This window comes from Asterias rubens, chromosome 6 (genome assembly GCF_902459465.1).
Source record: "Asterias rubens chromosome 6, eAstRub1.3, whole genome shotgun sequence".
NCBI classification, from domain to species: Eukaryota; Metazoa; Echinodermata; class Asteroidea; order Forcipulatida; family Asteriidae; genus Asterias; species Asterias rubens.
The window spans coordinates 11,626,393-11,644,959 of NC_047067.1; the positions used below are offsets into that span (position 1 = coordinate 11,626,393).

At 38.2% G+C, this 18,567-nt stretch overlaps 1 protein-coding gene across 1 annotated transcript in view; it reads right to left on the bottom strand.

Annotated features, from left to right (window-relative positions):
- LOC117291354 (hyalin-like) overlaps positions 1-14,650 on the bottom strand; it is a 28,187-nt gene extending 13,537 nt beyond the window's left edge. The window contains exons 1-9 of the mRNA XM_033773003.1: positions 14,603-14,650; positions 12,817-12,833; positions 11,276-11,421; positions 9,240-9,479; positions 7,630-7,863; positions 4,451-4,696; positions 3,279-3,512; positions 1,700-1,945; positions 426-665 (exon numbers count right to left, since the gene is read on the bottom strand). Coding sequence (XP_033628894.1) covers positions 426-665; positions 1,700-1,945; positions 3,279-3,512; positions 4,451-4,696; positions 7,630-7,863; positions 9,240-9,479; positions 11,276-11,421; positions 12,817-12,833; positions 14,603-14,650 — 1,651 coding nt within the window. The remainder of the gene's footprint in view (positions 1-425; positions 666-1,699; positions 1,946-3,278; positions 3,513-4,450; positions 4,697-7,629; positions 7,864-9,239; positions 9,480-11,275; positions 11,422-12,816; positions 12,834-14,602) is intronic.
- Between the last annotated feature and the right edge of the window lie 3,917 nt (positions 14,651-18,567).

The following is an 18,567-nucleotide window of genomic DNA, read 5'->3' on the forward strand; positions in this document are numbered from 1 at the left end:
GTAGTAGAACATCACATCAAGCTCAACAATCGCTCTAAACAACCGAATGAGGGTGTAGATATGGGTGTTGTATTTGTTTATGCTATGAACGTTTATCAAAGTCTAATGTTACGTGTTTTTGGTAATCGCTAGCGACCGCTTTCAAAATCTTGAGTTGCTGCTGCCAGAATTATGGTATCCAACCAAAGGGTTAAAGAATTTTGGAGTTTGGCCAAAAACACTTGAAAAGTACATACATCCTTTTCGTGTGCTCATTGAATAAGAGGATCATTACACCGTCTTTTTCAGATAAGGGCAGGGCCTAACTTCATGGTTCTGCTTACTGCAGAGTTATGTGCTTACAGCAAATTACATACTTAATAAGGGTGTAGAAAGCACCAAATTACATGGTAAAGCATTCCATCTATAAACGAAGCTGCACTTACGAATGCTGACTTTAAATGAACACGTGGACACATCGACATCAGCTTCTGAAGCCGTGCAGACCACGTCTGTTTCCAAACCGCTGAAGGAACTCCCAGATTCTGGAATGCAAGCCACAGTTGCTGGATCCCCGTTCTTGAGTGTGGCCTTAGGGAGAAGCCAGGCAACCTTGGCACTTATTCCACCAACACCTGGTTGCCTTATTAAGTCACTGACACACTCGTTGTCTTCAAAGGCTGGAACTGTAACGACAAAATATTAAGGGAAAGAATTGAAAAGGCATTTTATAATAATAATAATAATAATACTAACACTAGGTTCTAAGATAGCACTTTATCACACCACTAAAGGCATATCAAAGCGCTCATTTTTTTCCCTGCAAAGTATTAGACCTATTCCTGGGTTTATTATAGACCTACTGGTATTCCAGTAGAGCAAGTTGTTAATATAAGTCAGAATGCAAACGCACAAGCTTTGCTTCCATGGGTCATGCCTCCATACACTTTCAGTTTTGTAAAATCTTATTGTTTGTATTTGTATATGTTTGTATGGAAATAAATGTTGATTTGATATGGAATTTGAAAAAAAGCAAATTTTGAAGTAAAATACTGTTACAATTGCAAAATCAATTCTTCATTCGAATCAAAACAACGATGTTAACCAGACCATATTACAAATGCAAATGAATATGCTTCTTTATCTACACGCAATAGGCATCTTATTTGAGAGAATTATAGCCATGCAATAGCTTAGAGGCACTGGAGTAAGCCATGGGCAACTAGTGTGACTCGTGTCGAAGCCGCAACTGTTTAGTCAAGTCGCGACTACCGTTTTTCAACTACTCGGTTAATCGTGCCCCCACGACTACATACAAAAGTAGTCGCGATCCTGCTTGGTTAACCAATTGTGTCGCACTCGACTTTTCACGACAACATAATTTACCTAGGAAACACAATCAGACATCAGTATAACCCAATCCTGCAATCTTTTCAGTGTGAATTTCGCTATGTTGCACCTGCGTCAAACAATATGCCGCAATCCAACTTTTGAAAACTAGTGTCGAAGTCATGACAATTTTTAAAGTACAACTTGTCGAGCACTAAATTCACTAATCGCCAAGGCCTACACATGACACCCATGTTAAATTGTCAAAGACCAGTATTCTCAAATTTTGGCTCATGGTCAAATAAGGACTGTTACGTCTGCTACCGCCAGCGTCTCAAAAGTCTCCTTTAAAACTGAGTTCATGAAAGGAGCATAAAAAACACCAACTTACAGACTCGAACAGTAAGTTCACAAGTTTCAATGAGTGTTGGGGTGGTGTCATCCGTTGCTGTACAGGTCACATTGGTGTCACCCCCTTGAAATATTGCAGAGTCAGGGTCAGGCTCACAGCTCACAGTGGCTCCAGTTGCGGATGGCTTATCCCAGGTAAAGCCAGAGGCTGTAGTTTTGTCGTCATCCGGTGACACATCAATGATAAATGGAGCGACACATGAACCTGGTGCATCGAATACTGGTTCTAAAAAGTAACAAAACAGAGCAACTCAGTCTTGTGTCAGGTAATGTTGGTATAACAGATATTAAATTTGCATCAAGGATTAAAAAAAATGTTTTTGCACCGATGAGAGTAAGGACTTTATACTCAGTACTCCCCCCCCCAAAAAAAAAAAAAATAATAATAATACAAAATAAAGATCACAGGAATATTACTCGGGTGAGATTTGATTTGAGCAGTGTCATACCAACTACACCACAAAGATTTCCCAGAAGCGAAAGGCAGTTCGAATCCTATATTTACAACCTAATTTTGGCAAACTAGGGGGCAATTTCACAGCGTTACTCAAGGGCAATTCCACAGTAACGGAAGGACGTTTTGACTCATTAAACAACAATTAAATCATGGATACCATTAACAGTTTAATTAGTTTCATCAAGCAAAATAATGTCACAGTTTCTTTTATCAATGACTGCCTTCAAAATGGCTCCCTCTTTTTGGCTGAAAAACTTTTAGTTTATAAAATATGAATATTAATAAGGTCGGTAATGGAAGGACAAATAAAATATGAGTATAAGCAAGGTCGGTAATGGAAGGACCATTACCGACCTTATTAATATTCATATTTTATTAACTAAAAGTTTTTCAGCCAAAAAGAGGGAGCCATTTTGAAGGCAGTCATTAATGAAAGGAACTGTGACATTTGCTTGATGAAACTAATTTAACTAATCAAAACGTCCTTCCGTTACCGTGGAATTTCCCTCAAGCAACTTTTTGTGGACACCTTCAGTAATTGTCAAAGACCAGTATTCACTTGGTGTAAATCTCGACATAGGCATAAAAAAACAAATCTGTGACATTTTGGGCTGAATTGGTCAGCAAAATTGCAAGAAAATAGTGAAAGACAAAAACACCCTTGTCGCACAAGTTATGTGCTTTCAGATGCTTGAATTCAAGACCTCAACTGAAGTTTCAAAATCAATCTAAATATTTGAGTGAGAAGTTACTACATTACTTCAGAGGGAGCCGTTTCTCACAATGTGTTATACTATCAACAGCTGTCCATTGCAAGTCACCAAGTAAGTTTTTACGCTTACAATTATTTGGAGATTTACCAATAGTGTCCAGTGTCTTTAAGGATAAGCCTACTTCACAGGTAAGCAAGAAAGTTAGACCACCAGCTTGTGCATTCACTATGGTTTTGCATAGTTATGTCACTCATTTTCATACAGTTTGCTCTGGAATGAAGCCTTTTCATGCGCTTACAGTCAGCCTTATGAAATACAAACTTGCTAAGTAAGAACAACATTGGCTGTTAAGCAGCTTGTTAAAATTTGGCCTTGCTCATAATACTTACTTGCTCCTACGCTTATCGTGAATGAACAAGACGCTTCCTGACCAGTGAAAACTGAATCTGTAGCCTTACAATTAACGACAGTAGAAGGGATAGAAAAATTTGTTCCAGAAACCGGGTCACAAGTCGCTACTTTTGGTGCTTCATTTGAGTCAGCGTTCGCAGTAGGTGCTTCAAAATCTTGAGGTGCTGCTGCCGGAATTATGATATCAGCCGGGCATGCTAATAGCGTAGGATCTAAGAAAGAAAACATTAACAACATTTTTTCCCCCACTTTCAGTACTTTCTTTCCAGCCTATTTAACTCCTCTGAAGAAAGAGGAGAGCCTCTTCACCTATTCTCCATTAGAATTGAGAATGGAGAATTGTGTCATGGCCGAGTGGTTAAGAGCATTGAATTCAAGATCTAGTGGGAAAGTCATCAGAGTGTAGGTTTAAATCCCAGGCATGAACCTCGTGTGTTTGCGCGAGATGCTTCACTTTCCTTAAACGCTTCTCAGCTCTTCACCCAAGAGAGGTCTTTTACCTAAAATATCTGGTTCATGTGAGGAATTCCTTTGTTCTTCATCGTACAGATTATAGCTTTTCACTGTTAAAAATTTGGGATGGGTGGGTGGGGTGGGTCAAAACAAAAATCATTAAAATCATTAATCAATTTTTTTAACACAGAGTAGACTATTCAGAATGGCCCCTAAGCTTTTAGAAAGAAGGGCAGTGGACACTATTGGTAACTACTCAAAATAATTATTAGCATAAAACCTTATTTGGTAAGGAGTAATGGGGAGCTGTTGATAGTATAAAACACTGTGAGAAACGGCTTACTCTGAAGTGATGTAGTTTTCAAAAAAGAAGTAATTTTCCATGAATTTGATTTTTATACCTCAGAACTAGAATTTTGAGAAATCAAGCATCTGAAAGCACACAACTTCGTGTGACAAGGGTTTTTCTTTCATATAGCTATCTCGCAACTTTGATGACCAATTGAGCTCAAATTTTCACAGGTTAGTTATTTTATGCACATGTTGAGATACACCAACTGTGAGGGCTAGTCTTTGACAATTACCAATAGTGTCCAGTGTCTTTAAGGTAAGCTTTGTACTATCATTGTCTTCAAACGGTGTAAGTTTAATGTAAATCTGTGGACATTGTGTTTTGAAGTACCCAAAAAACACTTACAAACATGCACAGCGAATTCACAAGCACTGAAGAGAGTTGGGGTTACATCATTTGTTGCTGTACAAGTTACATTAGTAACACCCCCTGGAAATGCTGCCGTATCAGGGTCTGGTTCACAGGACACAGTGGAGTCAGTTGATGCTGGCTTGATCCAAGTAATACCAGAAGCTGTGTTTTTTCCTGTATCCGGCTGTACGTTAATGATACCAGGAGCGTCACAGGAACCAGGAGTGTTGAATGTTGGAACTGCAAAAGAAGAAAACAGAATACACTAGAAAGCACGGTAGCTGTATTTGAGCAAATACGGGTATCTCTGCCCGGCGGGGGGTGGAGCATAATATTCTGCATGGTTTATGTTGCACTTGGAGAAATGAAAATTGTGTGTGTTTTGGGGGTGATACAGAACAATCTGTAACATGAAGCTTATAACTCCGGCAGGCACAGCGTGTAACAATAGCAATATATTTATATGAAAGTACACACAACCATCAATAGAATAACTACATGAAAATAAGTCAAGAGTTCGGAAAATAGTAACTTTATTACATTTTTTTTTCAAGTTCACACATTTTCTTTATGTCGAGATAGATTCTTTGAATTCGAGGTAGGTCCTTGCCACAGATGGATGAAACAAAATTATGTTAATTCTTGTCTTATCAGGGAAAAGTTTTGTTTAAAATTGAGATACATATTAAAATATACCAGTATACAATTTTTGGGGTTTGTTTAGTGGGTACATAAGGTATTTGTTATGAGGGCGACGTGTTTTAACAGAGCTAGTTTGATACGAAATCCGACCATACGCAAGCGCATACGTAAGCATGCGCACATATTCCCAAATATTTTCACGACATACATGTACGTATGCCGACAAGTTTACAGTTATGCGATGTGCTTTTGGGCCACCGTACCTTTTTGATTGCATACGTTTGCGATGTCACAAATTTATTCGCAAATGTTTGCGCATACGTATGCGGTGTCAAGAAATTATTCGCGAATAAGTATGATGTCGCGATCAGACTGGATGCTAAAAATCCACAGATATATATTAGAAATTTTAATTAAACATATGCGACAAAGTATAATAAAATTTTCGACAACTCAAACATATTCGCATACGTTACTCGCGAATATCTTAACGAAATCCCACCATACGCAAGCGCATACGTAAGCATGCGCACATATTCCCAAATATTTTCACGGCATACGTATGCCGACAAGTTTACAGTTATGCGATGTCCTTTTGGGCCACCGTACCTTTTTGATTAGGTAAAAGTCAGCTGCCTATTATTACATGGACAAGTGATAACACTATTAATATCAAGTGTCCAACTTTTACTAAGAAACACTTAAGTTTGGTACTGTTACCAACAGTATCATGCAGTTGTTTTACAACATATTTCATTGCAAAGACATTTGGCAAGGTAATGAATCTCACATAAATTCCAAAAACATTCAAAACCTTTTCTTAAGATGCACTGTGAAAAGAATAATTTGTAAAAGCTAATAAGCTAATTTAAAACAATTTTTCTATAAAAATGCTCCGTTATTGAATGACTATTGACTTATGGATTAACGGTGACGATTGCGAAGTTTCCTCACTCAAACTAAAGCTCATGTAACTAACAACCATACACAGTTAGCACGGTTAACATCCGTTGGCTCTCCGGGTTTTCACCGAACCCGTATGCCGTGAATAAGCTCCAGACCACGGCAGAGTGTTTTTAACGTTCACGGTGCAGGTCACACTGCGACCGGAAAATCCCCCATTGCAATAACGTGGGGAAAAGCTTCGGTGGTGATCGTCTCGCAGCGCAGCGTAGAGGATTCACTCATCACGTGACTAAAACAACCTCGTTATATTTTTACGTTGCAATTCTGATCGGCTTACAAGCTTTAGGTACGAGGTTGGAATTTTTGGTTCCGTTTTTTACGAAACCGCGGCTTTAGCTTGGGATGTCACTTGGGCTTCGGCTTGGGCTTCGTCTGCCTGTTTGAAGCCCCGTTAGAAAAGCACATGTTTTCTAAATAACTGACGGAGCCTAAGCCCAAGCCCAATATGTGGCCACGGTTTTGCAAATGCAAGCTGAAGAAGAAGAAGAAGGAGAAGAAGAAGAAGAAGAATATCCACCACAAGGACAATATCTCTGCCGTTGCACGGGCAGAGATAATAATGAGGAAGCAACTATAAGGATATAGTAATTTTGCATGTGTAAGTCTCTTTTGTGTCGATCGGTGTTGGCTCTAAAAAAGAGCTGGTGTGGTCACAACGTTTGAAACAGTATACTCTGCTTCCCTCTGAAACGGCTCCCTCTGAAGCGGAGTTTTCAAGAAAAAAGTAATTTTCCACAAATTTAACTTTGAAACCTCAGATTTAGAATTTGAGGTCTCGAAATCAAGCATCTGAAAGCACACAACTTTGTGTGACCAGGGTGTTTTTTCCTTTCATTATTATCTCGCAACTTCGATGACCGATTGAGCTCAAATTTTCACAGGTTTGTTATTTTATGCATTATGTTGAGATATACCAAGTGAGAAGACTGGTCTTTGACAATTACCATAGGTGTCCAGTGTCTTTAACGCCAGTACGGTGTTAAGAAAATTATTTTAGCATGTAAATTCGGTGACATGGTTTCACGCACTTTTCTCAAAATCTAGCAAGTAATATTTTATGGTAACCTTTCTACCATCATTATCTTCAAACCATGTAAATTTAATGCCAATCTGTGAACATTGTGTTTTGTGTTACAAAAAGGACCCCAATCTTTTAAGTCCTTTATGCTTTATTTTTGAAAGGGCAAGGGTACCAATGCATTTCCTCCATGGTAATTCTTTACATTGTTTTAAGTCCCAGTTGAAAACTCATTTGTTTAAAGCTTCTTTTTTGTAATTTTCCTATTTGTATCTTGTATCTGTCTCTAATTATTTATTTTATTGTTTCTTTTATGCGCTTAGAGGCTTTTGCATTAGGCGCTTTACAAATGTCTTATTATTATTGTTATTATTATTATGAAATTTTAAAATTCTACAGAATTTCAAGGGCACCAAGGCAATGACCAGGGGGCAATGAGGCAATCGCCTTTGTTGCCTCTGTGAAGCATCAGGCCTGTATTATGAATAACAGTTTTGGGGCATTGTCCCCAAACCAGCCACAAGTCACAAAAACAAACAATTCTTACTTGAACCGACTGATACTGTGAAGACGCAAGAGACTTGCTGATCAATCAAAAGAGAATCCATTGCAGTACACGTTACTTCAGTAGCGGGATCGGTAAACGTTGATCCAGTCGGGGGCTTGCAAGTCACTTCAGGATTGGTGTCATCGGAGCCAACAGCAATGGGTGTGTTGAAGCCCCAAGTACCTCCCGTCTCTAATATCGTATTGTTTGGACAGCCTGTGCTAAATGTAGGATCTGCAACAAAATATTCAAAACAAAACTCATTTATGTTGATTAGCGAGAGGTTGAAATGTCAAATGACTTATTACAGAGAAAATTTTATTCCACGTTGTCTAGTTTTCAAGAAGACCCTCTTGTCACAAAAAACCTCAAATAGCATTGCCCTCACTGGTGAGGTCAAATGAAGATACCTCATTGGCTGACAGGCATGGCATGCAAAGTTTCAATCGTCATCATAATCATGTCCTGACAACTTTTTAAACAAAAACTGCTTATAATATGAAATCCACATGAACATTTTGTTTACCAATTTTCGTATGCCAAATGAAAGTATGGCAACACAGGTGTTTGACCAAGAAAGATACATGAGAGACTCAAATGATAAGGCAAGCTTAAGTGTGAATCCAGTTTAACATTTTCTCTGCTAAAAAACAAGGCTGCAAAAAATATGCATACAAGGTATATAAATTTGTGTACCAAAGATCTTAATGCAACAAAATGTATTGAAGCTTGCTGGGGACTGTACAAGTCGGGGATCTGTGTACCATGGTGTTTGTAACCCAATGCAATAGAGAATAGGACTTGGGTTGACTGCAAAATGCAACAAAATACGAACCATTTGGAAGGGAAGGGTTTCGCTTAAAGGCACTGGATATCCTTTGGTAATTGTTAAAAAACTAGTCTTCTCACATGGTGTATCTCTCTACACATGCATTAAATATTGAACTCAAATGGTTGTCGAAGTTGCGAGAGAATAACGGAAGAAAAGACACCCTTGTCACACAAATTGTGTGCTTTCAAATGCTTGAATACGACACCTCAGCTGAGGTCTCAAATTCAATTCTAATATTAAAAGGCAGTGGACACTATTGGTAATTACTCAAAATAACTGTTGGCATAAAAACTTACCTGGTAACTAATAATGGGGAGAGGTTGAAAGTATAAAAACGTTGTGAGAAACGGCTCCCTCTGAAGTGACATAGTTTTGGAGATAGAAGTAATTTTCCACGAATTTGATTTCGAGACCTCAAGTTTAGAACTTGAGGTCTCGAAATCAAGCATCTGAAAGGACACAACTTTGTGTGACAAGGGTGTTTTTTTCTTTCATAGTTATCTCACAACTCCGACGACCGATCGAGCTCAAATTTTCACAGGTTTGTAATTTTATGCATATGTTGAGATACACCAAGTGAGAAGACTGGATTTTGACAATTACCAATAGTGTCTATTGTCTTTAAGTGGGAAGTACGTAACTTCTTTCTCAAAAACTATGTTACTTCAGAGGGAGCAATGTTCACAATGTTTTATTACAGCTCTCCGTTGCTTGTTACCAAGTAGGTTTTTATGCAAACAATTTTTTTGGGAGTAATTACCTAATTAGGCCTACTTACACACTTTTACATCAAAAGAACACGTTTCTGTTTGGTCAGTCACATCTGTGGCAGTGCAGGTTACAGTTGTCTTCCCTCCACTGAATATACCTCCGTTGGGCTGATCGCATGACACTGCAGCTGGGTTATCGTTTACATCTGTAGCTGTGGGGAAGATCCAGAATGCCCTGGCTTCATTCTTATTTGCATCTGGTTGGACGTTAACTTCTACGACACATGGGTCTGCATCGAACACTAGATCTACAAAGGAAAACATAAAGTTCAGAAACCAACAAATCTTGAGTGTGGAGCGATCTGAAGTGTGTGCGGCCAAGCAGTTAAGCAGATCGGACTCAAGCTCTGGTGTTTCTAAACAGCAGCTTGAGGGTTCGAGTCCAGGTCAAGACACTTATGTCCTTAAAAGGTACATTACAGAGTTGGTAAGAAAAACCTGTCCAAGATCACAGATTTACACTAAACTTACACAGTCAAATGATAATGATGGTAGAAAACAACCATTTAAATATTTCTGTCTAAAGTGTAAAATTTGATGAGAAATAAATTATAATACTAGTTTCCTGTTTGGAGATTGCTCAATGAGCGGTTTAAGTTTTTTAATCAATGTCATGGAAAAATGTGTAATTGTTTTTTCACTATTTTCGCATGACCCAGATGGCCCATCGATCTGAAGCTTATGGTTTATGAAAATATGTAAAGTTTTACAGAGTTTCTTACTTTATTACGCCTTTTAACCAAAAAGGTATTTATGAATGAAAAATAAAAGGTAGCTACTAGTTCTTTCACGGACGTTTAAAACCTTGCAGGGTTGAATTACCTTTATCACACAGCAATTCCACCCTGCTGGTTTATAAACGGCCGTGAAAGACTAGTCGCTACCCTTTTATTCCCTTATTAATGGTGCTATGTGAATAAATTGGTCTTTAGCCCATTTCATACAAAATTTCTAAATGGTTTTAGCTTGCAAAATTTAATCGATGTTATAATAAAATCGCAAATTTGCGTCATGTGAAATGAATCCATATGATGAAATTCAATTCAATTCAATAAAGAAAACATTTATTTTGGTATTGCCTTCACACGACAAAATACATGTTTCATAATAGTAACAGTTATAAACAGTTACAATTCAGTAGGGCAAAACTTAGGATATGTGAAGCCTTAGCTTTTGTACCCTAACCTACATAATAATAAGACTCTTAAAGACAAAGACAAGGGACAACAAGGACGGAAGTGCTTCGAATTTAGCATGAATGAATGCTAAAACAAGAGTAAAACAAGGTGGTATGCACTTAGCCCACCTTGTTGAGCTGTTAATGGCTCCGCTTTTAACATCGGTCTCATCACTGTCACCATTGTAATGATGCACTACTCATGTACTTATGTACATAAATTTGGATAACTTTCCGTATGGCGCCACCACTTTTTCACTCATTTTTACAAAAAGGGATATATCAATCAGGTAAATTAGATACTATATTATTTTATTTCGAATGAAAAAGTGGTGGCGCCATACGGAAACTTTTCCATAAATTTACCTAAATTAAAAAATGATAAAGAGCATTAAATTTTACCGATTTAAGATTACAAAATAATGCAGCAGAATGGTCAAGAAAACCAGCGTCATTACTCTACAGACGCGCGTTACATCCCGGATCATGACAGAAGACCTTCTAAAAAAATCGCATCCTGCCTGTACGATTTATAAGATCGAAAAGATTATTTTATTTATAAAAAGAGTCAGAATCAGCAACCAGCATACATGCAAGGGCAAGGCAATTGCTGAGGATGCCACATCATGTATGGAGGTACACTACCTCCATGCATCATGCAAGTAAAAAACTTGAACCTTCCAAATTCTTATCCGGCCGAATACCCTCAGTGGGACTCAAACCGGAGTCCCAGAGGTGGAAGGCGAGGAAAGACACACACATGATGACCGACCGAGTGCCCTTCGCCCCTTCCGGCAAGTTCGGACCAATTTCGGACGGACAGTTGGAACACAACTTCACACAATTCAGTCACGTATAGTTACTTACCACAAAATGTTCCCAAAAGTGTAAAAACACAGCTGAGCTCAAACGCGTGTTCGGACAGTTCTTCAAATATAACCGGACCCAACGTTTTGCTACCATCGGATAGCCCACGCCACCAAGAGTGTTTTCGCTTTGGGGTGTGCCGCCCTCTCCGTCGGCCGTTCGTGATTCATAATGCAAAAAATAATGTAATAACAATTTTTTTTTTTTTTTTAAAGGAACGTACAAAATATGAAGCTTGTTTGAAATTAATGGAAAACATATAAAATAATTCTAGACTTGGTTCTTTTAGTTGAATAATCTGAAGAGTGGGTGGGGTCCACAGACTGTGTCTAAAAAGGAGAAGACGGACAACAAATGACACAGATACTTAGGAAAAGAAAACACATTACAGGGGTCCAACGGCAACAAATTTTTTGTCAAAGAGTGCACGTGCAAAATAAAAATAACTGCAGATTTCTAATCTTTTCTTTGCGGATTAAATTTACCGTAAGCCTAACAGAAATTGAGTTAAGATTGTCTGTGTATACAACATAGAAGGACTAGGCCCCTGAGCTAGGCCTAATAGGTCTGAAGTTAAAACAAAATAATGGATGAATTAAAGGCAGTGGACACTATTGGTAATTACTCAAAACAATTATCATCATAAAACCTTTCTTGCTTCCGAGTAATGGGGATAGGTCGATAGTATAGACCATTGTGAGAAACAGCTCCCTCTGGAAGTAACGTAGTTTTCGAGAAAGAAGTAATTTTCCACGAATTTGATTTCGAGACCTCAAGTTTAGAATTTGAGGTCTCGAAATCAAGCATCAGAAAACACCATAGAGCTATAATATTGACTAGAGCGCTAACTTGCTCTGCGTTTTGAAGCCACCCTGGGCGCAGACATGTTTGATGTGTTGCGTGAACTCGGAATTTTAAGAGAACACACATTGCCGCGATTATTTTACATTCTGCGTGTGCGTATACGTACGCAGCTGTCCACTCGCGTACGTCCGCGCTACGAAAACCGTAACTTCGACTTGGTTGCCGTACAAAAAAAAAGGTAAACGCGCCTTTTAATCATGACGCACATGATGCTCGCAGTTTGTGCGCTGATCAGCAGATTGTGCGTTCACATTTGCTGCATTTTTTGCTTCGATGGCACATAAAAAAGAACAGACGCACGATCATGCAAATAGCCGTACAATTGCCGTACAAAATGTCAAGCTTTTGTATTGGTTTGTACATAAACATGGATGCGCCCACACGGCTTCAAAACCTTAGTGCGTGTATAACGGGGTGTTAGCGCTCTAGTCAATATATATAGCTCTATGGAAAACACTCAACTTCGTGTGACAAGGGTGTTTTTTTCTTTCATTTTTTTTCTCGCAACTTCGACGACCGATCGAGCTCAAATTTCCACAGGTGTGTTATTATGCATATGTTAAGATACACCAACTGTGAAGACTATTGACAATTACCAATAGTGTCCACTGTCTTTAAATTATAGTGAAATAAATAAGACATAAATAAATACGTTAAATTTAACATTTACTGCTTACCTCCGCCAGACGCGGCACTGCAGATGCAAACAGACAATAAAACCAATACACACCAACTGCGAAAACAAGATTCCACAAACATTTTCCTGCAATGTCGATGCGCCAGTGTAAACAAAAAACAGTTTCCCGCTCACACAGAAATGTCGTTTTGAAGTGACAACACAAAATGCCACCGTATACAGCAGCCTTTTGAGTTTAATCAGAGAAACAGTTTAGAGTCCAATCTAAAAACTGGTGACCACACCCAAACATTGAAAACGGCAAAATGGCTACACTTTACTCGCACTGTGAACATAATATTATTCGATTGCGTTGTTAAGGCAACCGGTTACTATTTAACCATACAAGAGTTTGTTTGAATTATCCCTTGTAAGAGCTCATGGGCCCAGATGGAATTGCTATAAAGCATCAGTGCATAACACATTATTATTATAGAAATTAAATAAGCAAAATCAATCAAATTTTCATTTTGTTCGTGATTCTTACACGGGTTAATCCATACCTAAACAAGGGAAAATAAAATTAGGGAAAGTTTAGATAAATTGCAATGATTTTTGCTAATCATTTATTTCATCGTAAATGATTTACATGATGAGTGGATAGCCTACTCATGGTTGCAATACAGGAATACATTATAAGGCTCATCAGAAAATAATTGTTGTGAAGCAATCTTTTCTGCCGTAATAAGTTTTTTCAGCTTAAAAGCAGTGGACACTATTGGTAATTGTCAAAGACTAGCCTTTACAGTTGGTGTATCTCAACATATGCATATACAATAACAAACCTGTGAAAATTTAAGCTCAATCGGTCATCGAACTTGCGAGATAAGAATAAAAGAAAAAACACCCTTATCACACGAAGTTGTGTGCGTTTAGATGGTTGATTTCGAGACCTCAAGTTCGAAACCCAATGTCTCGAAATCAAATTCGTGGAAAATTACTTCTTTCTCGATAACTATTCATTCAGTCTCGATAACTATGGCACTTCAGAGGGAACCGTTTCTCACAATGTGTTATACTATCAACCTCTCCACATTATTCGTCACCAAGAAAGTTTTTATGCTAGTAATTATTTTGACTAATTACCAATAGTGTCCACTGCCCTGTAAAGCCAAACTGTGGCAAAGTTCCTGGCAAAACGGGTTCTTTTAGAACTAAATATTCATAAACTTAATAATGTTTGCCTGAGAAATTTACCCCTTTCTTAAAGACATTTTTCTCTTCATCTTCAGACCAATATTCTCACTAGGTGTATTCCAACAATAACAAATCTGTGAAAATATGGACTCAAGTTTTGGTCTTGAAGTTGCAAGACAATAATAAAAGAACAAACACCCTTGTTGCACAGATTTGTGTGTTTTCAAATTCCTAAAATGGCTTCAGGCCTGAAGACGTCTGATTGAATGAGAAATAACCACTTTCTAAAAAAACTTCGTCACATCAAAGGGAGCCGTTTCTCACAATGATTTGTACTATCAACAGCTCTCCATCATACTCGTTACTAAGCAAGTTTGAAAACTATTTTGAGTAATGAACAACTGTGTCAAGTGCCTAGGACAGTGTGCAGCCTACACCCGTGTTGTCTACTACAACATCCGGAAACATTTGTTTGTCTTTTGTAAGGCGTGTGCTTTTTACTTAGAATAAACACTGTTATTTGTTTTGAATGACAGCCACCTTTATGCCAACGGGCGTCGACCGACAGTCATACAAGTCCGGAAAGAAAAGGGTGCCTCCGACAAGGAGAGAGACGGGGGTTCATTTGAGGGCAACCCTTAAAAAAATACCAATCTCTTATTCTGGATACCGTGTTTTGTGGTCACACGAGGTTCCATGGTAACAGTAAATAAGTAAACACGGCCACGCAATTGATGGATCGTTAAATGCCAATCTGTTAAAAATTAATCAAAGTATTGTGACACTTGTCGGTGACAGGCAACGACATCGCGATTATCAAAACAAGGAAATAACAACAACAAAATGTTTTCTTTCTTCACTTTTTTGTATCTGTGCCAATAAGGATATTCTTTCCAAGTGAACCGCTGACAAACTTTCAGATAAAACAAACTTTGTACATGTATTGTTTTTATTTTTATTTTAAGCATCTGAAAGCACACAAAGCTATTTTTCTTTGATTATTCTCTGACAACTTACAGAATACCAAATGAGTCCAAATTTTCACAGACTTGTTATTTTATGCATAATTTTGGGATACACCAAGCGGGAATGCCGGTCTTTGATAATTACCAAAGGTGTCCATTGTCTTTAAAATACCCCTTAACATGTAAAAGGCATGTGAAAACAACGACAAAACTTCAGCTGTTTCAATAAATACACGCTGGACACCAAATGTAATTTATATGGCACAAAGAGTTTCAAGCAAACGAACCAACAGTCGATGATTGGATCTGTACGAATGGGTATTAGGACAAGGCAGAAAACATTTTCCTAATTTATTACAATTTTGCGGGGCGATCTTCTCAATCCCCCACGCGGATTGGGCCTCAGGCAAATAACAATAATAATGACGCGAATTTAGTGGTTAACGTGTTTTAAAAAAGACTTGCTAAAAAAATAAAAGTAAGAAATTCCTTCAAATATTAACATTGTGTTTAACTCAAAATTTTGTACACCTTCCCTCGGTTTCAAGTTTGTTTTATTATTTTTTTTTTAGAAATTGGTAAACATGTTTCACAAACTTCATGTAAAATTGAAAGTAGAAAATAGTTCGTTGGAAAACCATGCATTTCGGAGCTAAATTTATTGGTTGGTAGTCTTGACAATGGGTCTCTTAGCTGTCCCACCGATTTCTTAAATTAAGGTGTCTTCAACATACACTGTACCCTCACCGGAGAAAAGGGTGGTCTCAAACAAGGGAGTAAAACATCCACTTCAAATCGGAAATGTGTGGTGTGAAAGCGACTGTAAATTCTGTCGCTTGTAGATTTAGTTGAAGCCATTGTGCATGTAATTACTATGATAAAACGTATTGCTTTTCGATTGAATAATAATTTTATCAGTAATTTTAGCCAAATAAATCACACAGATGCAATTACAGTCCACAGAGGACAAATTCGATAAATTAAAATATTGTATAATGTTTAGATGGTCTTTTAAACCCACTGGACATTATTGGTAAATACTCAAAACATTTGTTAGCGTAAAAACGTTCTCAGAGTAACGAGCAATGGAGAGCAGCTGTTCAGAGTAAAAGCATTGTGAGAAACGACTCACTCTGAATGAGTAACACAGTTTTTGAGAAAAGAGGTATTTTCTCACTCAGATAGAAGCCTTTATTAGGCATCTGAAAGGACGAAAATGACGAAAATTTATTCAACAATGGTGCTGTTGTCTTTCATTATTCACCTGCAACTTCGATGACCAATTGAGCCCAAATTTTCACAGATTTGTTATTTGATGCATAGCCTATAATGGGAAAACTAGTCTGTGACAATTACCACTGGTTCCCGGTGCCTTTAACAAGAAACGGGCGGGAAAACAAACACAGTCTGCGTTTGCGTCGTGTAAACACATTCACATGATATCATTCAAACAGACGTGTGGAGTTGAAGTCCAATGATAACAGCATAAATGTAGAATCTCAAGCACTCACCAAAAGCCCCCCCCCCTAGACTTGATTCCAGTCCCGTTCTCGTGCGAGAGGTCCCCGTAATAGCATATCGCGCAAACTAGCAAACAATCCGTATTGACCCATTTCACCTGACGTCATCAGCAGAAAAACTTGAATGCGCCATACTGGTGGGCAATTTCTCTGTGCGTTTAATATATAACTCTATGCTGCGCGTTATGCAGTAAAGTGTGCATTTTAGGCGACGCAGCGTTAATGCACGTAAACCTAACTGCCCACCAACATGGTGAGCGTGGCATTGGCGCCGCGTGTACGCGTGCAAGGGGTCAATAGCATGCCCCATGCCCCACAGTCAAAATTGTGGTCGCGTGCGGAACAGGTTAGGAAATGCAGAGGATCATAAAACAACAGTTTTTTGGGCAATGACATGGGATTGGGACTTAATCAAGTCTACCCCCCCCCCTACAAAAAAAAACCAACAACTCCTTTTAGACGTGATATTTGCACGTTTTCGTTTCGGGACACGTTTTGTGAAGTTGCAATAGTATGCCTAGAGTATATAGAGGTTAATTATTAACTAACACATTTATGTTAATGTTTGGTCAACGATGCGGGTGGAACGTTTCCATCATGCAATTTATACAATCGGCTTATTTCCAATCATCTTGTCACCTTTATTTATATTTCGCAGATTTTCGTCGTGTCTCTGTTAATTTATGATTATATTCCCTCGCTGCCCCCCCCCCCCAAGACGTGTCTGCAAATATGCGCTCTCAATTAATTAAACAGTGATCAAATGTAGGCCTACTGCCTACAAAAAGTAATACGTTTAGGCGCGGGGCACAGCAGGCATCACTACTTGAACAATACAATTCCCTTCTTTATTGCCGTCCAAATGCCCAAGGCGAAGTAAAAAAAAAAAGGAATACGTGTTAAGCGTCCCTGCCTGCTTCGTTTATGGGTGTCGCATGGGTTTGATTTATATTTTTGCCAATTAAAGGCAGTGGACACTATTGGTAATTACTCAAAATAATTATAAGCACAAAACTTTACATGGTAACGAGTAATGGGGAAAGGTGGAGAGTAAAACATTGTAAGAAACGGCTCCCTCTGAAGTGACATAGTTTTCAAGAAAGAATTGTAAGTTCCTCAAATCTGATTTCGAGACCTCAGATTTAGAGTTTGAGGTCTCGAAATCAAGCATCTGAAACGGTGACACAGTGTTTTTTCTTCCATTTTTATCTCGCAACTTCGACGACCAATTGAGCTCAAATTTTCACAGGTTTGTTATTTTATGCATTATGTTGAGATACACAAAGTGAGGAGACTGGTCTTTGACAATTACAAATAGTGTCCAGGATCTTTAAAACTGATATTTAAATACCGTAAAATGTCAACTGATACATCAGGAAACGAAATACATCATATTTATTGATCTTCTCAATGTCACTCATACTATAGGACCCTGCAACCAGAAACTACAAGTTTGTACAAAAAACAATTTGGTATAACATGTCAGGGATGATTAATCATTCACATTTTGGTGAAAGAATTCCACACTTGAAGGTTCTGAACTTGACTGGGACTTCCATGTTTCGGTTCCTATACACAAATCCATGTAACTTGTATATAACCTAAGTAGGGCTGTATAACTTTCGATCCAACTGGACCTTCTTCAGCGGCATAAAAAGGTACAAACACAAACATATCCAATTATACCAAAAAGAGGAGCAAAGGATTAAAGCCATGGACACTATTGGTAATTGTCAAAGACCAGTCTTCTCACTTGCTGTATCTCAACATATGCATAAAATAACAAACCTGTGAACATTTGAGCTGATCCATCGGTCATTGAAGTTGCGAGATAATAATGACAGAAAAAAATACTATTGTCACACAAAGTTGTGTGCTTTCAGATGCTTGATTTCGAGACCTCAAATTCTAAATCTGAGCACTCGAAATTAAATTTGTGGAAAATTGCTTCTTTCTCGAAAAGTACTCCACTTCAGAGGGAGCCGTTTCTCGCAATCTTTTATACTAACAACCTCTCCCCATCACTCGTTACCAAGTAAGGTTTTATGCTAATAATTATTTTGAGTTATTACCAATAGTGTTCACTGCTTTTAAGGGAACGTAGCCATAAATAGCGAAAAAATAATAGCC